This window comes from Zophobas morio, unplaced genomic scaffold (assembly GCF_036711695.1).
Source record: "Zophobas morio isolate AGI-343-1 ecotype UQ-CSIRO unplaced genomic scaffold, CSIRO_AGI_Zmor_V1 ptg000011l, whole genome shotgun sequence".
Classification (NCBI taxonomy): Eukaryota; Metazoa; Arthropoda; class Insecta; order Coleoptera; family Tenebrionidae; genus Zophobas; species Zophobas morio.
In genome coordinates this window covers 16907392-16935226 of record NW_026972116.1, presented here as the reverse complement: position 1 = coordinate 16935226, position 27835 = coordinate 16907392, and the positions used below count along the sequence as shown (strand labels likewise).

The 27835-nt window shown below is 34.7% G+C and overlaps 1 protein-coding gene across 1 annotated transcript in view; it reads left to right on the top strand.

Moving 5' to 3' along the window:
* LOC135127076 (tubulin alpha-1A chain) overlaps positions 1–27305 on the top strand; it is a 34867-nt gene extending 7562 nt beyond the window's left edge. Inside the window, exons 2-7 of the mRNA XM_064053390.1 lie at positions 4632–4854; positions 14017–14189; positions 25375–25503; positions 25580–25750; positions 25804–26063; positions 26751–27305. Coding sequence (XP_063909460.1) covers positions 4632–4854; positions 14017–14189; positions 25375–25503; positions 25580–25750; positions 25804–26063; positions 26751–27144 — 1350 coding nt within the window. The 3' untranslated portion in view covers positions 27145–27305. The remainder of the gene's footprint in view (positions 1–4631; positions 4855–14016; positions 14190–25374; positions 25504–25579; positions 25751–25803; positions 26064–26750) is intronic.
* Positions 27306–27835: the final 530 nt, after the last annotated feature.

Below are 27835 nucleotides of genomic sequence, written 5' to 3'. Positions count from 1 at the left end.
TTCGTGGTTGTATTTAAAATCTTGGAATCAATAAAATGAATCATTAAGTATATTCTGACCTAAATAAAAGAATGTAAATCTCAATAATAAATACATTTAAAAAATCTTGAAAAGAAAAACAAATCGAGATGCTTTCCTCCAAGCTCGAATCAATTTTACGCGGATAAAAATTTAATGTACAGGAAAAGAATTTGGTCATAAAAAATAAATGTGACGGCTAGGCTACAAGTAGTTCTTTGGTCTCTCTTCTGATTCTGTTTCTGCATTAATTCATTCGTATCAAGTGTATGTAGAGTCAGTTTCAAACTGACACTTTTTATCTCTTTTTTTTGTTGTTTTTATAGGAGTTTCGAGTTGAATTATATTTCTTTCTCCACAATTTTAAATTTTAAATGTTTTTAGATTTAGAATTTAATATAGGGCGACAACCAAGAACGAAAATTATATTATTATAACGTCAAATTAGAGCGTGTTTTTTTTTAGATTTTTTTTACATTCATATTATGACCATCAATCGATTCTCCATCAACAAATAATTACCTACAATCTTTGTAAACAAAAGGTAAACTTCACTGTCTTTAAACACAAATAACTACAGTTAGGCAAACTGGGACATTATTTTATTATAGTTTGAGTTTTTTTTTGCTTAATTTTTATGGTATAAGTTTTGAAAATAGATTCTAATAATAATTCGTCGTATATTTTATCTAATAATTCATTTATTCAATTTGGTTAATCACATCTTTTTATATTTTATTGATATTCGTCTCTTTGAAGAGGGAAAATGGGGATAAAATGACAATATAAGTTTGTAATTTTTTACATTTTTGTGTTTTATTCGCTTCTGTATAAATGATAATAATCAATGTCTCAATATCAATATATAGATATTATATATAAAGATATTTCTTAAGATAGCTGTAAAAATTTACCATTTTAAAAGTGTTTTAAATTTCTTGTTGTGAAAAGAAAACTACGTATATTAAGAAAAAAATCAGGTTAAAATTGAGCCCCGCCCACCCACCTTAACTCAATTGTGATAATTCTTTTTAGTTCATCGTAATTCGGGGGCGGAGCTTAATTGCAAAATCCTTATTTTTCTACAAGAAACTACCATGTGAAATATGTTCTTAAACAATCGTGTTGTTCACTTAGATTGTAGATTTCCATATCCAGTAAGTTTTTCCAAAATCGCTAATTGAAATCTAGCAGTTTTTGAAGTTTTGTTAAAATACCAGTAGCTCGGTATAAAAACCTTTAATATATATATATTTCTCAAAATTCTTGTATGCTATTTTGGCGATTCAAAAATTCTATAAAATTTCATATTGAAAAACTGAGCTTTTGAAAAAATCGCCTAAAAATCTTCCAAAAATGCCGAAATATAGATCTCGACGAGGTAATTCGAAAAACATAGTCCGTTAACAATACCGAACTAAGATTTTCGAGGTATTAGTTTTTAAGTTGATATTTTTAACACATTAAAAAAATTGCCATATTTCATTTGGCAATTCCTAAAAAATAAATTCTAGAGGTCAAAACCTGGATTTTTTTTAAAATAATATTCAGCGGTGTTCGAAAAAATACAAAATCTAAAAATTAAGTAAAAATTGTGGAATGCAGCTTTTGACAAGATAATTCGAAAAAGATGAAGATCTTAAGCTATTCCTTTCCAAAGCCAAGTTTTTAAAAACTTCTAAAAATTATAATATTAAATTTTGCTAATTTCTAAAAAATAATGGAAATTTTCGAAGTTTTTGGCGGTTCTGAAAAAATGGTTGAAACTTAATAATAACTTTCCTCAAAATTTGTATACAGAGCTGTTTTGACGAAACTGTTAAAACTGCTATATCTCAATTAGCGATTTTCGAAAAACGGTAGGAATTTCCAAAGAAACGAAACCGAAAATGACTTCTGGATATCGTAATTTAAAAGAAAATGTCAAAAGTGCAAAAACAGCTTTATCTTACCAAATACTAGCCCCGCCCACCCGCCCTCCATTTTCTTAGAGTGTATGTTATCCGCCAAAATCAAATACAAGCACCGCCCACCCACCCTCTATTTTCTTAGAGGATATGATCTAAGGTTGTTCATAGAAAACTATCTGTATAAAGTAAAAAGAAAGCCAAAGATTAAGTCCCACCTATACCCAGCCCGATCTCAATTATGATGAATTTTTCATTCGTTGTTAGACCGGGTGAGGAGTGTACTTTCGAAATCCATATTTCCTTAAGAAATGTAAATTTTAAATATATTAAAAAAGGATAAAAATGAGCCCCGCTCACCCGCCCTAACTCAATTGTGATGATTTTTTTTTATTTGGTGTAATCTGGGGCGGAGTTTAATTGCAAAATCCTTATTTTTCTACAAGAAACTATCATGTGAAACATGTTCTTAAATAATCGTGTTATTCAAAGAGAACTAAGTAAATGTATTAAATAAAAAAGAAAGCCAAAGATTAAATCCCACCCATATCCGCCCCTTATCTCAATTAGTCAATTGTGATGAATTTATCATTCGTTGTCAGACCCAGGGCGGAGCGTAATTGCAAAATCCGGTCGTATCCTAACTGCGGTGCAAATTTTGCTTAAATATCAGGTACCTGGATACTTCTAACCGAATTGCGGTTCGTTCTCGAACTGTAGGGGTTCAAGGGGTTCTAGCATTGTTCTTAAAGAATTGGAATAAATTCGCAGAAGAGTAGAAACATCATTTAGTGCTTTAAATTTAAAATTTGAAGCAAACAAAATATTTTTTAGACTCAAAGAATAAAGTGAACTTGTTACATAAAAACGAAAAAACCGTATATTGAAAAAGATCTCGTTTATAAACTGATATTAAACAATTTTAGAAATTATATGTTTCAATGAGTATGTATGTATGTGATAACCGGTTCGTTTTTCATACATAACATGATCCAAAAGTAATCAAAGTCGATTTACTGAATTTTCATTAAGTTTTCATAATTTTGAATATTAAATAAAGTGTCCATCATTTAGGTACCTGATTAAAGCGAGACAGCTTAACCCCTAACTAAGAATTTTACCGCAGTTCGGTTGCGAATTAAACATGCAGCGCAATTCGGACATGCCGCAAAACCCATATTTTCCTAGAAAAATTTACCATTTTAAAAATGTTTAAAATTTGTTGCTGTGAAAAGAAGACTACGTATATTAACTAATATTAAGAAAATACTACAAATGTATATTAAGAAAAAATTAAAGCCAAAGATTAAGCCCCACCCATACCTGCCCTGATCTAAATAGTAATGAAGTTTTCATTCGTTGGTGGATCTTCGGGGTGGAGCCTAATTGCAAAATCCACATTTTCTTACAAAAATTTACCATTTTAAACGTGGTTTAAGTTTTTAAGAATAAAAAAAATCATCACAATTTAGATGGGGTAGGTGGTCGGGGTTTATATTTTGCCTTTTTTTCTTAATATAGTATTCTTTGAACAACACGATACTCAAAAACATGTTTTTAATTTCTCGTAAAGAAAAAAGTATTTGGCAGTTAAGCTCCGCCCCCTCGGTTCACAGCGAATAAAAAAATCATCACAATTGAGATAGGGCGGGTGGGCGGGCTTACATTTTGTCTTTCTGTTTTAATATGTGTACATTAAATTTACAATTTTAAAAACTGTTTCAAATTTCCTGTTGTGAAAATTTGAAGACTACGTATATTAACTAATATTAAGAAAAAAAAAACAAGTTATAAATAACACTGACATGGCGGGAAATTCAAATCCTCGATGTTTCTTTTAATAGGAGAAACAAGGACAAAATAACAATATAAGTGACCATCCATTTTTTTTTAACATATAACGACATGTATTACAAAACAAAATGTTATTAATGTGAATAAAATCAAATTGCAAAGTAAATGATTTTTAGTGTAAGTTCATACTGTTGTTTTCAGACTCCAGATCTTTTTTGTCACTTTTGTTAACCGTTTGACTGCAGTAACAACAAAAATTAACCCATTAGTTGCATCATCATCACGTTAATCACGTGAGCAGAGCGAAGTGATAACAAAAGCAGCCATTCTTTTCGAAAAAGTCGGGGCATAATACGTACGTGAAATAAGATCTCGGACTAAAATCCGGGATTTTACCCGACGTGCGAACAATAGAGAATTTGCTCTTAAAGAGAATCAGATCCACTCAGGTATCTGGGGCTTATTTTCGCTTAAAATACGAGCCAAAGAGAAATCGAGGGGACAAAACCTAGAGTTCTATTTGCAAAGGAGCTCGTTATTGAATCAATATCGATCCGGAGGCACGAATGTCTCAACAAATAGCTATTGACATCCCAGTGGACTGAACTTTCATGTCAACACTGAATTGGCAGTGGTAAACAGGCAAATGTTAAACTCGGTCTAATCAATGAAATAAGAAACACTAAACACATTCTACAAGTGGTTATATTATTATTAGAAGACATCTATTATTTTTTTTAAGAATTTGTTATGTAACTTATTACGATTTTACTACCACTTTAACTAATAACTTTTTTCGTTTTATTATAAATTCAGCGGAGTATCTCAAGGATTCATCCAAAGTTACGCATTATTTATAGTATTTATCAATGATCGTGGTATATGTTTTTTCATGGATGGTGTTCCTTTCAGAGGGAATGCATTTCCGTCCACATCGGCCAGGCCGGCGTCCAGATCGGCAACGCCTGCTGGGAGCTGTACTGCCTTGAGCACGGCATCCAGCCCGATGGGCAGATGCCGTCGGACAAGACAATCGGCGGCGGCGACGACTCTTTCAACACTTTTTTCAGTGAAACCGGAGCCGGCAAACACGTGCCACGCGCCGTCTTCGTTGACTTGGAACCCACCGTTGTAGGTATGTGCCATGTAACATGAGTTAGATAATTAACGCAGTTCAACCCCGCTGAATCACGTAATGGTAAGGGAAGTGCGTATTATGTCACCATGTCCGTTCCGTGTTTCCTGTAATTTTATACCCGTTAGGGAGTGTACTTTCATTAAGATAGTGAAAGTGGGAAAGGGCGCTTTTTGCACCGTCATTGTGCGATGGGCAGATTTGATGGTTTTGGATTCTACCACAGATACAAAAAACAGAAGTTGAAACCACAGCTGAAGGATTAGCGTCGTTTGACACCCACCATTTATAGGGAACTCGGTGCGGATTTGTTAATACGTAATATGAAACGAAAATGGGTCTGGGCAAAACAATTATTACACAGAAATATTTGCATCGCGTGATCGTTTTTATACTATTAACAATAAGCAGAAGCATGTAACATTTTGTTAATAATGGAGTAAACGTATACCGGCTATTCATCAAGTACACGGAGGTTGTTCGATGAATAGATTGATCAATTAAGTGACTGAAAATTAAAAAAATTTGACGTACGGGCACGATTTTTCGTGAAAAAATAATTGGATAGACTGACTTTTACAGTTTCTTATACGCATGTAACGTTTCGAAGAATCTTGCATCACGTGTGGACGACTTTGTGAGAAAGTACTTTACAGTGTTGTAATTTCAAGATCGTGCTGCCGTCAGAAAGCGTAATTGTATCAGTAGTCGTAAGATTTCGCTAATAGAGATGTTTTTTGCATACATTTACGTACAATAATTTAGATAGAACCTGTTCAGAATATAAAACAAATAAAACCACAAACAGTACTTAACTGAAAATTTTAAATCACAAACTTGAAAGTGGGATTTATAAACTTGCTGTTGACGTTGCTATTCCCGCTAACGTTGCTTTTAGAGCTGAAAATTGTCATTTGTAAACTCCGTTGTCAAGTTGTCGTTGATAAACACTTTGATCTTCAACTTTTGCCGCATTTAGAGGGATTGTAGCAAAAAAGTGGAGGATTTAAGTCGATTACTACAAAAATTTACCATTTTAGACATATTTTAAGTTTCCTGTTGTCGAAATAAATCTACAAATATTATTAAAAAAAGGCAAAATATAGACCCACCCACCCGCTCTATCTAAATTATGATGATTTTTTTTTATTCGTTGTGACCCAAGGGGGCGGAGCTTAACTGCAAAATCCTTATTTTTCTACAAGCAATTAAAAACATGGTTTTGAGTATCGTATTGTTCAAAGAATACTTTACATATTAAGAAAAAAAAAAAAAAACCCACCCATACCCGCCCTTATCTCAATTCTCAATTGTGATGAATTTTTCATTTATTGTCAGATCGAGCGGCGGGGCTTAATTGCAAGATCCATATTTGTCTAGAAGGATTTACCATTTTAAACATGTTTTATTAAGTTTCTTGTTATGAAAAGACGACTACGTACACAAAAAAAGGCAAAATATAAGCGCCGCTCACCCACCCTATCTCAGTTATAATGATTGTTTTTTAATCGTCGAGAACCAAAGGAGCGGAATTTAATTCCAAAATTCTTATTATTTCTCTACAGGAAATTACCATGCCGGACATGTTTTTGAGTATCGTGTTATTCAAAGAATACTACATATGTATATTAAGAAAAAATTAAAGCCAAAGATTAAGAGCCCCACCCATACCTGCCCTGATCTAAATAGTAATGAAGTTTTCATTCGTTGGCCGACCTAGGGCGGAGCCTATATGAAAAATCCATACTTCCTTAGAAAAATTTACCATTTTAAACGTGTTTTAAATTTCTAAGAATAAAAAAAATCATCACAATTGCAAAGGGGTGGGTGGGCGGGGTTTATATTCTGTTTTAGTTTTTTCTTAATGTACATAGTATTCTTTGAACAACACGATACTTAAAAACATGTTTTTAATTTCTTGCAAAGAAATAAGTATTCTGCAGTTAAGCTGCGCCCCCTTGGTTCATTTTGCCTTAATTTTTATTTTAATATGTGTAGACTTCTTTTCTCAACATGAAACTTAAAAACATATTTAAAACGAAAAATTTGTATAAGGAAATACCGATTTTGCAATTAAGCTACGCCCCATAATTGTAAAATCCACACTTTCTTGCAAAAATATACTATTTTTGACTATGTTTTAAATTTGTTGTTGTGAAAAGATGGCTATGTATATTAAGAAAAAAAAAGCAAAATACGAGCCCAACCATGGTAGAAGGAGACATGGTATAGGCATACGCATCGGGTGTGACGTCAAATGGGGTGAAATTAGCGCGAAATTTAAAATACAAAGTTTCGTTATCCGACAACTAATTGACGTATTGGACAGAGCAATGACAACTCAAGCTGAAATTCCCTAGACTTCCCTAGCGAAGCTCACAAGAGTCACAAGGTCGTTGATGCCACCTAACGTCACAAATGGATGCGCAGGCCGTTTTTAAATTGGTACATCGGATGCCTATACCATGTCTCCTTCTACCATGAGCCCCACCCACCCGCCCTATCTCAATTCCGATGATATTTTTTATTCGTTATAAGCCGAGGGGCGGAGCTTAATTCTAAAATCCTTATTTTTGTACGTGAAATTACTATGGGAAATATGTTCTTAAGTAATCGTGTTATAAAAAGAAAACTAAATGTATTAATTAAAAAAGAAAATCAAAAGGGAGGCCCCACCCATCTGTCTCGATCTCAATCGTGATGAATTTTTCATTCGTTGTCAGACCGAGGGGCGGAGCCTAATTAACAAAATCAATATTTCCCCATACAAATTTACCCTCATAAACCATGGTAGAAGGAGACATGGTATAGGCATCCGATGTACCAATTTAAAAATGGTCTGCGCATCCATTTGTGACGTTAGGTGGCATCAACGACCTTGTGACTCTTGTGAGCTTCGCCTGTGGCTTCGCTAGGGAAGTCTAGGGAATTTCAGCTTGAGTTGTCATTGCTCTGTCCAATACGTCAATTAGTTGTCGGATAACGAATTGTATTTTAAATTTCGCACTAATTTCACTCCACTTGCCGTCACACCCGATGCGTATGCCTATACCATGTCTCCTTCTACCATGCTCATAAACATGTTTTAAGTTTCTTGTTGTGAAAAGATAACTACACATATTAAGAAAAAAAGGCAAAATGTAGCTCCCCCCGTTTTATCTTAATTGTGATGATTTTTTTTTGACATGAGCCAAGGCGTGATTGCCGGTTCTGGGGACCCGAACCGGCAATCACGCCTTCGGTCGCCCTCTCGAACGAACTCGTAAAGCAATATACCCAGAGACGCCATGAGCAGATATGGGTGAAGTTGAGCAGCTGTCGGCATAGTAGAGCTTGTATGGCGACACCAGACCGTAAGTTGACGAAATTTTATCTCTCACTTTCAAGGGACAAACTGCGTAAACTGGTAGGATTCCTTACGGGACATTACCAGTTTAACAAACATCTATATACGATAGGGGTGGTAACAGACCCAATCTGTCGTGGATGCAATGAAGAAGAGGAAACAGCTGAGCACATTCTTCGTGAGTGTCCAGCCCTAGCCTCCTACAGGGAATCCATACTAGGGGACATCTGGCCTAGTATGGCAAATATCAGGGAGTTTCCACCCTCTGCATTACTCAAGTACATTCAAGCAGTTGGGTGGCTTGACGAGTAGAGGAGCGGGAAAACACCCTGATATGGACTTGGGGAAGGTACAATGGGCCCAAAGGCGAGGCCTAAGTGCCGGCTGGCCACGGTCAGCCCCCATAAATTAAGAATCCAGAATCCAGAATCCAGACATGAGCCACAGGGGTGGAGCTTAATTACAAAGTCCTTATTTCTCTACGAGAAATTTCAAACATGTTTTTGAGTAACGTGTTATTCAAAGAATACTATTTATGACAAGAAAAAAATAAAGCCAAAGATTAGGCCCCACCCATACCCGCCCCGATCTCAATTCTCAATTGTGATGGATTTTTCATTCATTGTCCGATCAAGGGGCGGGGCTTAATTGCAAGATCCATATTCGCCTACAAGAATTTACCATTTTACACGTGTTTTAAGTTTCTAAGAATAAAAAAATCATCACAATTGAGATGGGGTGGGTGGGCGGGGTTAACATCTTGCCTTTTTTGTTTTTCTTAATATACGTAGTATACTTTGTAAAACACAATACTCAAAAACATGTTTTTAATTTCTTGTAAAGAAATAATCATTTTGCAGTTAAGCTCCGCCCCCTTGGTTCACTGCGAATAAAAAAAATCACACAATTGAGATAGGGCGGGTGGGTGGGCTTACGTTTTGCCTTTTTGTTTTAATATGTGTAGATTTCTTTTCACAACATGAAACTTAAAACATGTTTAAAATGGAAAATTTGTATAAGGTGCAATTAGGTTCGGCCCCATAATTGCAAAATCCATATTTCCCTGCAAAAATGTACCATTTTAACCATGTTCTAAGTTTCTCGTTGTGAAAAGATGGCTATGTATACAGCGTGTTATTGAAAAGTACGTACAAAATAAAATTGGCAATTCGTTTTGAAGTATGGGTGCTAAAATTAAAAAAAAGTTCAGGTAAATGTGTTCTCCTTTCAGAGATAAAAGTTATTAAAATTTATGTCCAAATTCGTTGTACGCCTCTGATAAAAAGGTCATCTTTCGTTTCTATATCAACAAAAGGGTCCCTTATTTTTTTTATTATTGTTACAGTTGCTAGGATTTATTAAAATAAATAAATTTTACCTATTTATCCTTCAGTAGCGTCTAAAAAGGTTGGATAGGGGTTAATTTTCCCCTTATAATTTTGATAACACAAATTAAGTTTTTCGGGCTTCTTAGACTTCGCGAAGAACTGTCAATTTTGTTGTACGTACCTTTCAATAACACCCTGGGGGCAAAATATAAGCCCCACCCACGCGCCCTATCTCAATTCTGATGATTTTTTTTATTCGTCGTAAACCTACAAAAATTTACCATTTTAAGCATGTTTCTTTTTGTGAAAAGAAGACTACACATATTAAGAAAAAAGGGTAAAAGGTAAGGTAAAAGTCCCTATAGGTAATAACTTAAGCAGATCCCTTAAAATGAAAGCCCGTAAAAAATTCATTTCTACTCTTTTTTACCGAATTTGATATGTGGGTCTATTATCAAATGACTCATTTTTGCAAAAGTTATTTTTTTTAAGTAAATATATGATCATTTGAATGAGAAATATTAAATCAAAGTTAAAATAATGAATTGTACTAGTAGATGATATACCGAAAATTGTTCTGCACCAGTAAATGATTGGTCTTGTCGTAGTAGATGATAATTCGAATTTCAGTCTATTAATTACCAAAACTTTTAACAATATTGCAATTAAAACATATCAACTTGATTAAACAAAAACATATTTAAAATAAATAATAGTTTAAAAAACTAAAAAAACACGCTTTTATTGCTAATCGAACTAAAAACTAGAAAATAATTTTTTCTACCGCCCACGTTTTTTGGTTTTCTAATAGAGCTATTAACGCACGCAAATGACGTCACAACAGTTCGTTAATAGCCGAAAGGCGTTCTTTAATAGATCTGGTGTAATTTAGATCGGTAAGATTGGTAGCAATGACGAGAAATGTCAGGTGAATGTCAGTGGCAAATCTAAACTTAAAATTTCTCATGTTTCCGGACGCGTAACTTCTTCGCAAGACATTTTAACCAATTTTAAATTACAAAAACTCGAATTGGTTCGAATTACAATTGTTGTTGTGAAAATTAGAACCTCAAATATTTCGTGGTTAGTGTCAGACCGACCCATCACCAACCACGACAAAAGTCCCCAGATTAAAAAAAATGCAAATTTCAATTAAATTTTGGGAAAAAACGTGTGCGGTAGAAAAAATAGTATAAATAACTCGTTCATAAGGCCATTGAGGCACTCATCCTTTATATAACTCGCGGCTTCGCCGCTCGTTCTATAAACTTGGATTCGTGCCTCAATATTTGCCTTATGAAACTCGTTCTTTAATATACTATTTCTACCGCCCACGTTTTTTGGTTTTCTAATAGAGCTATTAACGCACGCAAATGACGTCACAGCAGTTCGTTAATAGCGGAAAGGCGTTCTCTAATAGATCTGGTGTAATTTAGATCGGTAAGATTGGTAGCAATGACGAGAAATGTCAGGTGAATGTCAGTGGCAAATCTAAACTTAAAATTTCCCACGTTTCCGGACGCGTAACTTCTTCGCAAGACATTTTAACCAATTTTAAATTACGAAAACTCGAATTGATTCGAATTACAATTGTTGTTGTGAAAATTCGAACCTCAAATATTTCGTGGTTAGTGTCAGACCAATCCATCACCAACCACGACAAAAGTCCCCAGATTAAAAAAAGTGCAAATTTTAATTAAATTTTGGGAAAAAACGTGTGCGGTAGAAAAAATAGTATAAATAACTCGTTCATAAGGCCATTGAGGCACTCATCCTTTATATAACTCGCGGCTTCGCCGCTCGTTCTATAAACTTGGATTCGTGCCTCAATATTTGCCTTATGAAACTCGTTCTTTAATATACTATTATGGCATCCGACCACTGACACTGATCTTTTGATCAACTATGTTCAAAATCATTCCTCTGGTAGGGTCATTTGTTGACCTTTTGTCGTTTCTTTAAAGTATTTGCTTCTTTTTGTTGTTGCTTTTCTACGTGTAAGCTCTTTCGTTCTAGTTTTTTTTTTATCTTTTTTTTTCCGATGATACATCTGCCAGTCGGAAGAACTCGCCACAGAAGGAATTTTTTCTTTGGGTAATATCTTTTTTCCTTTCTGTTTTTCTTTTCCGGAGTTTTTGGCCACACCAGAACCTTTTTGAAAGGCTATGGAACATAAGTCAATGTTTTGTCATTTTATAGGGAAGAATAAATTTAATACACCTATTTACGAAATATTTTGTCATTCTGTTTTTCAGGAGTTATTGGAAGAACTTGAATATTTTGATTTTCACGTTCTGTTGTCTCACTCTCTATAAAGTCGCTGTGATTTCTTCAACATCTTCATCAAAATTTTGAGCGTTCTCATTAAGATTACTCTTTTCAGAACTGGAATTTTGAAATCATCATCAACTCGTATAATGCGTTAATCCTCAATGACCCATTAAATGGTACTTGTTATCAACCACTGATACATTAAGTACTGCAAGAGTACCAGTAGATGAATTGCAGTTTTATGGATTATAACCTAATTCTATTGAGAATTAATATATTTCAAATGATTTTTCAAACATACAACGACATGCTAGGAGTACTAACATTAATTTGACTAACGCTTAAAGCCAAATAATAAAATTATTTTAGTACTCACTTGCTTAGCGATCTACGTAAGAAAAGCTGAGAAATTGAGCTGGAAAGTGACTTCAGATTTTTATTAACACTGTTATTTACCAATACCTCATTGTACAAAAGTGCAGTAAATGCAGATTTCATACAGACATCTTCAAGATATTATTTCTATAAAGATTTTACGGATTTCTGCTGTACAGTTCTTATTTTACAATTATTTTTACACGTTTGATCATCCACTGGGACCCTATCACTGACTTTTACCTTAAGCCCTTGTAGTTACAACAATACCTAATCTATTTTTGAGCGGAATAGCAATAAATCTTGTGTGACTGAAACGTCAAGAATTATCTTTAACAATGTTTAAGCACTAATAGAAAGCTACAGTGTAAAAAATGGTTGCAGTTATGTAAAATATGAGGGTTTCGGTGAACAGGTGATTAAATGGCTTAATATTAGTGGACCTCATTATCTCTATCAAAATTTGATTTTCGTGGAATTAGTGGTGTCAACCAGAAAATGTTGATTAGTTGAAAACCCAACGTCAACGGCAACGTAACGGCGAAAGATAAAAATTGATAATCTCGAACGTCATCCCAACGGCATGCCAACTTCCAACAGCAACGTCAATGGATGATATAAACGACGCGTACCTTTGCTTCATATTATCTTTCAGCGGCAACGTCAACGGCGAACAGCAACGTCAACGGCAAGTTTATAAATCGACCTGAACACGTTGCAGTATTAAGATGCGTCCTGTTTATGATATTACAATAATTTTCCAAGTGTTTTATTTAAATTACGAAGGCACTTATTTTATAGTGACTAAATAAAGGATGAGTGTGGGCGGCCCTTGATAAAACTATTTTATGTTTTCTGGCATACTCAACGCTTGACGATTACTAATGTGACTGAGCTTATCTACAACTTGATACAAAGCTCTGTCTATTAGCCGTTAATATCTTGTAATAAATTACCACTATCTCAAGGAACAATTTTTCACATGATTAATGTTACCAACAATCGCAATATATCAACATATTGTTTGTATTTTTATTGAAAACATACACTTTCACCATTGTTCGGATTTATCGATATTTTTCAAACATTAGTCATTATCTACAACAGCAGAAATAAATAAATAATGAATTATATCGTGTGTACAAATTTAGCTAGAAATCAGTTTTCCAAAAAGGAGTCCATCGACCAGAAAATGTCCACAAATTTTGTCATAATTTAACCCTACACGTTTACGAAATACATGCCAATGTATTTTGCAACCCAGTAGAAAATACAACGTCATAGTGCAAAACCACTATTCATGGCCGCTTTTGTCAAAAAACTATTTAGCACTTCACATCCGTGTCGGACAATAGCCCACAAAGTGTGCCGCATCATAATAACGAAGTAATGATCCATAATTATAGAATCCATTGGCATTAATAAAATAACTAACTACACGGTAGCAAAAAGCTCTTCCTTTCACGATACGTCCAAAGCACCGCCCACTCTCCTTTATTTGTTAGTCAAACTATAGATTTAGCAGTTCTGTGACCCGTTGACGCTGAATGCACATTGAGTTTGTTGCAAGTTTTTTGCAAATTTTCGTGGAACCTGTCATTATTGTACGGTTAATGTAGGCCAATGCCTTTAATCCTCGAAGTGCATTTTACGGTCCATAACTCAGAAGATAATTGCATTTGGATACCGGCGGCAATAAATCAGTTGGAGGCCTGAAAATTGATACTGCGGAGAGTCAAGTGTACATTTTTGTGGTCATTATACGTTACAGTTGTTACCTTATTATCCAGTCATAAATTGATGAGGAACTGTTTTGATTTTATTTTTTGTGCTTTTGTACAGATGAAGTAAGAACTGGTACATACCGACAACTCTTTCATCCGGAACAATTAATAACGGGGAAAGAAGATGCCGCTAATAACTACGCCCGTGGGCATTACACCATCGGCAAGGAAATTGTGGACGTCGTTTTGGATCGCATACGTAAATTGGCGGATCAATGTACCGGATTGCAGGTAACGGATAAGTTCAGTAAAAGCTGTGTCAACTTTGTGTAACCAACACTGCAGTTTACGTTGGGCATACATATATGTAATAATACTGCAATACAGGTTAGATTAAGTTGTGCTCTAATGCCATTTAGCCAGTTAAATATGTAAAAATAATGAAATTGAGAACAGGACGCTTTTAGATGAATTGCATACTTCCTTTCACACCATTTTTTTTATATCGTTGTTACACACTAACTAAAGTCATCATAGATCATTAAACGGAATTATGCTTTTATAATTTGATATATAGATTGTGGTCCAATGTTTACAAAAACAGCCGTTATGTGTTATGGTTTGATTTTAATAATAATACTTTATTTACGGCTAAGCCAATATTACAAAATTGTATTTACATGTTGAGGACAGTTTTTACATTACATTTAAAACGTTTACAAGACACATTAAAAAATTCAATGTCGTGTCGGTGCTTATTGGCTAGGTTACAAAGTCGAGGTAACACAGTATTTTTACCATAGTCAGTACGATGGTGCGGAACGCTAAAAAGAATAGGATCACGAACATCACGGGATGGCACATGCAGATGAATCATGGACAAAATATTCGGACAATTGCAAAGATTATTTAGTATTTTAAATAGAAAACAGATATCAAAATAATTTCGTCGTGTATGTAAAGAAGGTAAACCTAGATATAGAAGAAGATCTGTATAGTTACTGGCTTTATAATGGATATTTAATTTAAAACATAGAAATCTAATAAAACGTTTTTGGATTTTTTCCAATCTCAGGGCATTTGTTTCACGATATGGACACCATATCACAGTGCAATATTCCAATATAGATCTTACAAGTGAGCAATATAGTGTGACAAATGTCCTGAGATTGTTAAAAGCACTGCACTGTCTCAGGACAAAACCTAATGTTTTATTTCCTTTATTTATAATATTATTTAAATGTATCTTGAAATCAAGGTTTGCAGCAAAGGTAACCCCTAAGTCATTAATTGACTCTACAACACTAAGCTCATCAGAGTTAATATAATAGGAAGGGACAGTTTTTACACGTTTCATAGAAAATCTGATTACCTTGCATTTAGATACATTAAGTTGTAAGTCGTTGGAATTACACCAATTTACAAACTTAGTCAAATTACTCTGTAGTAATACAGAATCTTCGGGGTCGTGAATTCTATAAAAAAGTTTCAAATCGTCAGCGAAGAGTAAAAATCTGCATCCCGAAAAAGCAGAGCTAACGTCATTTATAAATAAGAGGAATAGTAATGGTCCCATATGGGACCCCTGTGGAACACCTGATGTGACTTTAATCGGCCGCGATCGGCAATCTGCGATTTTAACCCTTTGAAGTCGACTCGTAAGATATGAGTTTATCCAGTCTAAGAAAGGACTGCCAAATCCTAAAGAATTAAGTTTAGCAATAAGTTTATCAATATTTACACAATCAAAAGCTTTTTTAATATCCGTATGGATACAGTCAACGATATGTCCACTTTCGATATTATTAAACAAATAATGGGAGAACTCAGTCAAATTGGTGTTTGTAGATTTGCCTACTATAAAACCATGTTGCTCTTCAATAATTACATTTTTGATATTAACTTCAAGATATCATAATAATGACTGGACAGAGTCCATGTAAAATTTTTACATAAATGGGTTTGAAAACAAGTGATCTGCAGATTTTATTTAGATACTCAATAAAAAGATTACGCATTCCCGGTGACAGATTGAAAAAGTTACTAGAACTTATACCGAGCTGCAGTTGAAATTATTTTCAAAAAATATAGGGTGTTTCATGTGAAAATTATACACAGCAATTTTTACCTATTAAAATTTCCTTGTTAAAAGGGAGAAAAATAATACAGTCAAGCATAAAAGTTTTGTACAATAATTTTCAAGATATTTACATTTTTATGTAAAAAACGATCATATTAAAAAAAAAAAAATTGTCCAAGGTGTTAGTTTTGTTAATTTCCAGTTCTTTCTCATTATTCAAATGACACTTCCTGTATTTTAAAACATTTTCGAATTCTTTTGATTCCAGATTTTTTTGAGTTCATTCTAACAATTTTTTTAGTTATCCACTAGTTCGAAATTTAATCTCCCTGTATAAACAAATCAACCTTGCTCAAGTTTTATGCCTCTATTAAGGCAAGGTAACCACAAAGTTTTATGCCAAATTACAAAATTTCGTGTTCAAAAATTACGTAGTAGTGAGTTTTTAAATATTTTTTCATTTTTTATAAATAAATATAAATCTGCAAAAATACTAAGTGCTCCACTTAATAAAATATAACTAAGATGTACATAACTCTTATTAAATGGAATAACTTGTATACTTGATCGATTAAAAATAAAATAAACACCGAAGTTTTTTAATAATTGTAATCACAATTTAATGTTGATGCAATTTAAAAATATATACAGGGTGAGCCACTAAGCGCTCGGTGCTCTCAAAAAATGTAAAAGAAAATGTCTTCAACTAATTTTCCAATTGAAAAATGGTCGAAAATGTCAAAACTTCCAAATCAGTCTTACCTTCAAATGCTAGCCCCGCCCACCCACCCCCTCTATTTTCTTGAAAGGTATGTCATTTGCCAAATCAGTCTTATCTTAGCCAGTACTAGCTCCGCCCACCCCGCCTCTTCTCATTCTAACGACTAATTTTGTTTCTATTCAGTATAAGATCATTCATTGCATTCGATTGGATAAAATCAATCACTGAAAAGGAGACAGGGTGGGTGGGCGGGGATAATTATATGTTCTTCTGTCGAGTTGGAGTGGAATCTAATAGTGAAATAATGGAACAAGAATTAATAATAATTTTCTTTTATAACCACAAAATTTTTGTAGAGAGCTATTTTGATGAAACTAAAAATTGCTGTATTTCAATTGGCGATTTTAGAAAGACGGTAGAAATTTCCGAAGAAACGAAGTCGGAAATGACTTCTGGACATCGAAATCTACAAGAAAATGTCTTCAACTAATTTAGTTGAAAATGGCAGAAAATGTCAAAAGTGCCAAAATCAGTCCTATCGTATCAAATACTAGTCCCGCCCACCCACCCTCTATTTTTTTTTAGAAGGTGTCATTTGCCAAAATCAGTCTTACGTTATCAAATACTAGCCCCGCCCACCCGCCCCCTCTCTTTTCTTGAATGGTATGTTATTTGCCAAAATCAGTCTTATCTTAGCAAGTACTAGCCCCACCCACACACCCTCTATTTTTTTAGAAAGTGTCATTTGCCAAAATCAGTCTTACGTTATCAAATACTAGCCCCGCCCACCCACCCCGTCTATTTTCTTGAAAGGTATGTCGTTTGCCAAAATCACTCTTATCTTAGCAAGTACTAGCTCCGCCCACCCCGCCTCTTCTCATTCTAACGACTAATTTTGTTTCTGTTCAGTACAAGATCATTCATTTCATTCAGATCGGATAAAATCAATCACTGAAAAGGAGACAGGGTGGGCGGGCGGGCATAATTATGTTCTTCTGTCGAGTTGGAGTGGAATCTAATAATGGAATAATGGAACAAAAATTAATAATAATTTTCTTTTTTATCCACAAAATTTTTATAGAGAGCTATTTTGACGAAAATAAAAATTGCTGTATTTTAATTGGCGATTTTAGAAAAACGCTAGAAATTTCCGAAGAAATGAAGTCGGAAATGACTTCTGGATATCGAAAACTACAAGAAAATGAACTAATTTTCGAATATAGTTGAAAAATGGCAGAAAATGTCAAAAGTGCCAAAATCAGTCCTATCTTATCAAATACTAGCCCCGCCCACCCACCCTCTATTTTTTTAGAAGGTGTCATTTGCCAAAATCAGTCTTACATTATCAAATACTAACCCTGCCCACCCACCCCCTCTCTTTTCTTGAAAGGTATGTTCTTTGCCAAAATCAGTCTTGTCTTAGCAAGTACTAGGCCCGCCCACCCACCCTCTATTTTTTTAGAAAATGTCATTTGGCAAAATCAGTCTTACATTATCAAATACTAGCCCCGCCCACCCACCCCGTCTATTTTCTTGAAAGGTATGTCATTTGCCAAAATCAAACTTATCTTAGCAAGTACTAGCCCCGCCCACCCCGCGTCTTCTCATTATAACGACTCATTTTGTTTCTGTTCAGTATAAAATCATTCATTTCATTCAGATTGAAAAAAATCAATCACTGAAAAGGAGACAGGGTGGGTGGGCGGGGATAATTATATTCTTCTATCGAGTTGAAGTGGAATCTAATAATCGAATAATGGAACAAAATTTAATAACAATTTCATTAATTTCCTTTTCGATTTTTCAATTTCTCAAGTTTTAATTTTTCGTTTCTTCAATTTTTCAAATTCCTCATTTCCCGATTTTTTAATTTTATGTTTCTAGATTTTATATTACATTCACATTTTATATATACTAAGTGCAAAAAAAATCCGAACATCTTGAAAACGTCAATATTTTTAAATGAAATTTTATACACACATTGGTTGTTGTATAAGTAAGAAATGATGAACATATGAAGACAATTGAAGAACTTTTACGTCATTTTAATTTTTATTGTCCTGATTTGAGGTCTAGCAAGATGGGGCTGTTCTGTAAAATTTTGACGTTTTTCGGTATTCGATTTCGACAATTTAAATTCCTTCAAAAGCCGTTAACATGCCCCCAGTGCGAAGACGTCTTCAGTATTCACAATTAGGTGATTTTGTTAAGGGTCGAATAATAGGCATGCATGAAGCAATATTGTCCTTTAGAAAAATTGCACTTCGTGTTAACAGAGTTGTGTCTACAGTGACGGAATGTTGGTAGGCGTGAAGTCAAGACGGTAGAAGACACAGAGCTACAGGATCCGGGCGACCAAGAGCTACCACTGGGCGCCAAGACCATCGTCTGCGTTTGTTAGCTCTAAGAAACCGAAAGTCTACAACTCGGGCAATTGCCAACGAATGGTTTGCTGATGTTGTTAGACCTATAAACATGCGTTCCGTATACTACCGTATTAGATCTTTTGTCCTTAAAACTTACCACCCACACTTTGTTTTACCTTTAACACCTGTACATAAGCGTCAACGACTCGAATGGTGCAGGGAACGTAGTGGATGGGACAAGGAATGGAACACTGTTGCATTCAATGACGAATTGCGCTTTTGTTTATCCATGCATGATGGCCGTATGTTAGTGAGAAGAAGACGTAGAGAAAGACGAAATCCTCAATTTGCTGTGGAAAGACATGTACACCGCACAGTAGGATTAATGGTGTGGGGGTGTATTGCTTACGGTAGTAGATCTACGTTAGTGTTTATTAGGGGGAGTACGACCTCTCCGCGATATGTGGAAGAAGTGGTAGAACCATATCTGCTTCACTTCTTGAGAACGCAACTTGGGCTTGGTTTTCAACAAGACAATGCGCGTCCACACATTGCTAGAAACACTTTTAACTTTTTTGAAGAGTATGAAGTGGAGTTATTGCCATGGCCTCCTAGATCTCCTAACCTCTCACCCATAGAACATGTACGGGATATGATAGGACGACGTTTAACTCATCTTCAGCGGCCACCACAAACTTTAAACGATCTGAAGCGTGAAGTATAAGCTACTCGAGATGAATTAAATCAGGATGACATTGATCGACTCATTAGGTCCATGCCAAGACGTGTAAACGAATGCCTCAATAACAGGGCTGCTCCAACCCATTACTAGCTTAGGTGTTAATATTTCCATTTGAATTTTTCATCATTTACTAGTAGTAAGTAGTAGACTGTAAACCCAAAAGATTTTCAAAAAATTATTATTCTATCCAAGTGTTCGGATTTTTTTTGCACTTAGTATATTTTCAATTCCTTTATTTTTGCAATATTTCTTTCGATTTTATAAATTTTGTTTTATTCAATTTTTCAAACTTTCCATTTTGGATTTTTCATGTCCTTGTTTCTCATTTTTCGAAATTTTCAACTGGATTTCCAATTATCGAATTTTCCGATTTCTCTAATTTACAAGACTCAGAATTTTCAATAGATATTTCGCTTTTTCGATTTTCAGTTTTTCAAGTTCTTGACTTCCAATTTTTAGATTTTTTTCCAATCTTAAAATTTTTCAATTTTGCAATTTTTGGATTTTCGATGATCCGATTTTCCGATTTCTTGAATCTTCAATTTTACAATCGATTTTGCACATTTTGAATTTTTAAGTTTCTAAATTTTTAATCTTTGTAGCTGGTTCAGTGAGCCGAAACTCTTTTATTGATAACAATATATACACAATATCTCAGGGGTTATTAACAAGTTATTGTACACATAATAATCCGTAAACACAAAAGTCGTTGCACATGAAAATAGTCCTTAAACACAAGAAAAGTCCTTAAACGCGAAAATAGTCCTTGAGCACGAAAACACGAAAGTAGTCGTTGAACACAAAAGTCTTTGCACACCGACACTAAACAAACGCGACTCGTCGACCCGGTGGGACCCCTCTGGATGCGCCACTGGATGTTTGACTAACGCGATTCGTAGACCCGGTGGGACCCCTCTGGATGCGCCACTGGATGCTTAACCCGTCCAAGAAGCTGTTCACTCCCGACTAGAGATGTGTCGTTCGCGAACGAACGAATCAAATTGAACGGGTCGTTCGAATGAACGAGTGACCGAAATCGTTCCCAACGCAAACTGGTCGTTCTTTCGTTCATTTCGTTCACTCGTTCACTCGTTCACCGTTCACATTGTCTCGACTGAATCTTAATTCCGTTGGATCTTTGAACCATGGTTCCAGCACAGTTCTATGTTCTGTATCAAATACTAGGAGCACATGCTATGCTATTTATGGAATTAACTAAGAACATAAGTTTTCCCGACAGATTAATTCCAGTAGTATGAATTTAAATTAGGAACCGGGAACGAAAATGACAATTTATGACGATAACTAATATACAATGTTCATAAACGTCTGAACATTAGAAACTAAAAAAATAAATGTAAATAAATAATTATTATTACTATTGTAATGATTATTAATAAAAAAAATCCCTATGGCCACGTAAAATGGGTAATGTATAATATAGTCAATGAACGTGACTATTCACGGCTTCATCACATTAGAACGTAAGGAAAAGGTATAAAAGGAAACAAAACAAATCTGCTCCTACATTGTTAATCGTAAGGGCGACGACCGAATGATTCGAAAGATCCAATAAATTATTTTTTTTTTAGTCAAAAGTTGCTTGGAAGCTGTAATAAAAACGAATTTAATTTTTGTGTCAAAAGTGCTATTGATGTATTTATTAACACAATTATTTGCGTCCACAAATTCAAGTTACTTTTTTTAAATATTAAATTATTATTTTTACATCACAGAATTCAGAAAAAAATCGTTACATGAATCTCTAAAAAAATGGGAGGCATTAAAAAAAATTAAATGTAGACAAAACCAAATAAACGTTAAATCATTAATTTTTCGAATCAGATCATAGTATATTTCAAACGATTTAATTTGACGTATCACACAATGCAGTATTCGAAAAAAAAGACAGCAATGGGCCGGGTTTTTTTTTCGAATACCTATGCGATAGTTCTGAGCATGACCTTCCCTATACAGTGATCGGATTCAAGCAAAAGGGAAACTAAGACCATTGACCGAAGAGCCGAAAGACCGAATGATTCATCAATAGATCCCTGAGCCTTGAATGATTATGAACGAAGTGAACGGTGAACGATGTGAACGGTGAACGAAGTGAACGAAATGAACGAAATGAACGACATTTGACGACCGGGTCTTCGTAGGGACCGAACGATGAACGACCCGTTCGTGGTGATGACCGAATCTGCCCATCCCTACTCCCGACCACCAAGACCCCTAGGATGCAAGGCGATGCTGGGATGAACAAAATGCTATCGAGCTTTAGATTACTCTAGCATGTACTTCTTGTTGATTTCAGATAATTTCAAGAGCTTCTTTATAGGGTAGACGGGCGGAAGTAGTGCGAGGGTGTTAGCCGACAGCGCTGCCTTGGGGTGAATTCAGGTAGTGCCTGAGGGTAAATGGTACTGCCTGGGGGGATGCCTGATGCGTGGGTGCGCTAGAGGGCGTTATGAGTATTGTTCGTGTCGCCGGGATGAAAACAGGCAACTAGCGGGGTGCGCAATGCAGGGATGCGCGAGAGGGCGCAGGGGTTATCATTCGTGTTGTCGGGTGACAACAGACAGCTGGCTGGGGTGCCAGATGTGTGGGCGTGCCAAAAGGAGCAGTTGAACCGAACTTTGTTACATCTTTCGATTTTTCAAGTTATCGTTTCTCCAATTTTTCACATCAATAGTACCAAAGTTCTATTTTCTATTTTTTCGTTTTTTCAATTTTGATTTTTCAACTTTATAATTTTGCATTTTTCCATTTTTTTGATTCCACAAGTTGAAAAATTGGAAAACTGAAAAATCGAAAAATTGCGAAACCCAAAATATGGAAAATCACGAAGTGGCAAATCGAAAAACTGAAGAAACAAAAAATTGAAACACTGAAAAACGAAAAATCGAGACTTGAAAAAATTTTTTTTTGGATTTTTAATAATCCGATTTTCCGATTTCTTGAATTTTCAATTTTACAATATATTTTCGTTTTTTCGATTTTGCACATTTTCAATTTTTAAGTTTCTAAATTTTTAATCTTTCGATTTTTCAATTTATCGTTTCTCGTCTCCAATTTTTCAAGTCCTTGATTTCCAGTTTTTTGATTTTCCAAATTTCCATTTTATATTTTTTCGTTTTTTCAATTTTGATTTTTCAGCTTTACAATTTTGCAGTGTTTCCATTTTTTTGACTCCACAAGTTGAAAAATTGGAAAACTGAAAAATCGAAAAATTAAAAACTGAAAAATCGAAAAATTGCGAAACCCAAAATTTGGAAAATCACAAAATGGCAAATCGAAAAACTGAAGAAACAAAAAATTTAAACATTGAAAAACGAAAAATAGATACTAGAAAAAAAATTTTTTGGATTTTCAGTGATCCGATTTTCCGATTTCTTGAATTTTCAATTTTACAATATATTTTCGTTTTTTCGATTTTGCACATTTTCAATTTTAAAGTTTCTAAATTTTTAATCTTTCGATTTTTCAATTTATCGTTTCTCCTCTCCAATTTTTCAAGTCCTTGATTTCCACTTTTTTGATTTTCCAAATTTCTATTTTATATTTTTTCGTTTTTTCCATTTTGATTTTTCAGCTTTATAATTTTGCAGTTTTTCCATTTTTTTGATTCGAGAAGTTGAAAAATCGGAAAACTGAAAAATCGAAAAATTAAAAACTGAAAAATCGAAAAATTGCAAAACCAAAATATGGAAAATCACAAAATGGCAAATCGAAAAACTGAAGGAACAAAAAATTGAAACATTGAAAAGAAGGAAATGCGAATCGAAAAATTGTAAAATCGCAAAATTATATAGTCAGTGACACCTTTTTTAATTGAACACCCAATATTTAATTGTATACTCTTAATTTAATAAATGGGTACAAATCAACTCAATTTTTAAGAATCTCAAAAATTTACTTAATGCCCGTGAATATATCATACGTAAACATAAAATATAAATTTGATTATTGAGTTACAAAAGGTAACACCTATATTTGTCAGAAAACCTAGTGAAGAGAGAATAGGTTAGTTAACATATAAAGTTACGTCTGTAAAATCATATTAAACCACTAATACTACATGTATTTTTTTTTTAATGAAACATCTATATATTTTTCCAGATTTATATTTTTTAAAGAAGAAAAAACGATAGTAGATACAAGGGTTTTTTGATGAATAATTTTCAAAATGTCTCCTGAAACTGAAAAATGATTGCAAATCTGTGCAATCACTTTTAAAACTATCTATATAATTCCATTTGAGATTAAAAATGTAATAGTAGTTCGGCAGCCGCCAAGACCCTTACTGACACTCAAATTGCCATTAAACTTGGCTATTACGCTAATAACAGAGTTATTTCCTGTAAAGCGAAATTTTAATCTCCTAGTTTCGAGTACAAGTTATAAAATCTGTGTCCATGAAGATAACAAAAAAAATATATATGGAAATGCAGCATAATAAGACTAATTGCATGTTTTCCTTCCAACATTGAGAGCGCTCACATATCCGTTGCTATCGCCTAACCATCATCATAAATAATTAAGTGGAACCACTTTTTTTCTTTGTTTGGAAACTTGTGATCCTAGATTTACAGTAATATTTGTTATGCGTTCGTAACGGTTGTTATTCTTAATCCTGGAGACACCATAATAATGGTGACTAGACGAAATTGATTGTTAAAAATTTGCAGATAACTGCTTATAAACAACAAGAAAATTACATAGTGAATACACAACAAATGTTAATTTTTCGTCACTGACAACACAGCGATTTAGGAATTGAACTTATTTAATTTTTTTGTGACAAAAAATTACGAACAAATCACTACAAAATTAAATTGTAGTTTTAACACAATAAGGCGGTTGTGCGTTACTTTATGTCATAAAACGGCTGATGTGATAAGAAAGTAGTAATCCGTCAATAAGCCATTAAATTTCAATTTTACGTCTTTTTTAATGGAAACAACTCGATCAATATTTCTTCTTTAATCGTCTAAAACAGTGCACTGACCGATATGTTGACATTAACAATAATGAATACTATTTGTTTTAATTAAAAGTTCAATTGAAAAAAATCTCGTTTTGGGATTTCATTTGTTTTTAAAAACCAAATTTTTCGTCAAAAAAAAAAAGTTTCAAATTTGATAGGAGGTGGTTCAAGTTAAATTTGAATTATTGTAGTGTTAAAAATGGCGTCAAATTGATGATTGTAAGTAGAATGAAAAATGCTATGAGAAAAACTTGGACAGTCATTATAATCTTTCGTTTAGGTTTTGACTAGTGATGTATCTTTTGCGTCTTTGCGGTGATTCTAAAAAAAATATATTTGGATATATTGTTTAAACCACAGAGCAATAACCAATGCCTCTGATGCAGTTTCCTCCCCCTAAATTCGCAAGTCGACTCTTCCGGATGCTTTTACGTCCACTGAGTCGAATTGGTGTGTTCTCGAAGTATTTCCATCTACGCACAATCAGAAACCCTATGACGGCCAATAGGAGTCATATCTCAAAAAGTACTATAAATAATACCTAAACCTGTTAAATTAATATTAAAAAATTATATAGGGATTCCTGGTATTCCACTCATTCGGCGGTGGTACCGGCTCTGGCTTCACCAGTCTCCTCATGGAGAGACTCAGCGTCGACTACGGAAAGAAGTCCAAACTCGAGTTTTCCATTTACCCCGCCCCTCAGGTAAGCCTTACACTACTTAACGAATACCAACCATCTCTCATCTATTGATCCAACTTAATTCGCTCCCAAATGACAGGTCTCCACCGCGGTTGTTGAACCCTACAATTCCATTTTAACCACTCACACCACTCTCGAACATTCCGACTGCGCTTTCATGGTGGACAACGAGGCCATTTACGATATCTGCCGACGAAACCTGGATATCGAAAGACCAACCTACACCAATCTTAACAGACTGATCGGACAGGTACTTGGGGCTTCCCCGAACCACTCCGCCACTTAAGATCCCTTTTTCTGCAGATTGTATCGTCCATTACCGCATCATTACGATTCGACGGTGCCTTAAACGTCGATCTGACAGAATTCCAGACCAACTTGGTACCATACCCCAGAATCCATTTCCCATTAGCCACCTACGCGCCAGTCATTTCCGCCGAAAAGGCTTATCATGAACAACTGACGGTCGCTGAAATCACCAACGCTTGCTTCGAACCGGCCAATCAGATGGTCAAGTGCGATCCCAGACACGGGAAGTACATGGCGTGCTGTATGCTGTATAGGTATGTAGAGGGGAATCGCTAGAGGAGGTATAACAATTTTGTTTAGTAAAATTTATTTAAATAAGAATTTACTCAGCGCAGGTAGATTTTAGAAAGAATTGTTGGTTGTATTTAGGGCAATAAATGGCGTCTAATTTAAATTTGCCTAGCGTTCCACCTTAATGGGTCGTTGAGTCAGATGGTGGAAAGGTGATAATTTTAATTGGTTTTTATGTAATGTATTCACTTGAGTGACCTACTGTTGTTTTATTGTTGTGATGCATTCTTGAAAAGGCACTGAAGTCAATATTATAAACAGATGCTGAAATGACCCCCAAAGATAACTAAGTAATGCAGCTACTTAATTTTTTTTTTAATTGTGAGCGAATCGTTATTTTTAGATTCATTAACAATGTATGCTTCGTGTGGTGTTTGATAAGGTTATAACGGCAATAATAATTCTTACATCATAAAAGTGGTCATTACTATAAAACTTCCGACTCCATGCGACTGCATTTTAATACACCGTTCAACTTGTCATTAAACTTGGTTTTGTTTAAAAAATATCTATTGATTAATCGTAAAATAACTGTCAAATAATTATATTCCATTGGCCTACTAGACAACTAAAAACATTCAATTTAAAACTGATCCAATTTTTTGTTCCGGTTTCATTTTGCACACCTGGATACATGTTTGATTTCCTAGGGGAGACGTCGTCCCGAAGGACGTGAACGCCGCCATTGCCACAATCAAAACCAAGCGCACAATCCAATTTGTCGACTGGTGCCCTACTGGGTTCAAAGTGGGCATTAATTACCAACCCCCCACGGTCGTCCCAGGCGGCGACCTGGCAAAGGTCCAGCGTGCCGTTTGCATGTTGTCCAACACCACAGCCATCGCCGAAGCCTGGGCTCGTTTGGACCACAAGTTCGATTTGATGTACGCCAAGCGGGCGTTTGTGCACTGGTACGTCGGGGAAGGTATGGAGGAAGGCGAGTTTTCTGAAGCCCGGGAGGATTTGGCCGCTCTGGAGAAGGACTACGAGGAAGTGGCTGTCGATTCTATCGAAGGCGAGGGCGACGAAGGAGACGAGTATTGAATGCGCTGTTGGGATGTCAATCACGTTTTTAATATTTTAATCGTATTATATTATTTATTACTAATGTATTTCATCTAATATTGATGCTTTTGTAGTTTTGTATGAGTAAATTATTCATATTACGAATGAAGGCACTTTTATCTTAATAAAACTTTGCAGTATGTGGGTGTTTTATTTTTTGTTCTCCATATGTACCGCGTACGAAGTATTGGGAAGTAATTTTCATCGATTTTTCAATAATAGATGCTGGTTTTGAGTTACGTTAACAAAATACTATTAGAGAGAACGGGTGGGTGGGCGGGGCTAAATTTAGCTTTCTCCTAGAGAGTCTTATAGGCAAGCAATAGGCCCGCCCACCCGCCCCCTCTTCATGCTGGTGACTATTTTTAATACTGTTAATATTGATAATATTATTGTTTTATTAGAATCTTCGGCAAATCTGATAAAACGATGGTGATGAAATTATTTTATTAAAAACAAACTCTTAATAACCAACGTAAAAAAATTCAAAAATTAACAAATAAAAGAAGAAACAAAACAATATTTTACTTATCAAATGGAACTACCACTCAAAGTTGATTTTACTAAATGTCAAACTGTGTATTTTGTATGTGTATTTTTCGAATAACCACGTCGAGATCTACATCCCAGAATTTTTTGCGAATTTTCAGACAACTTTTCCAAATCTCAA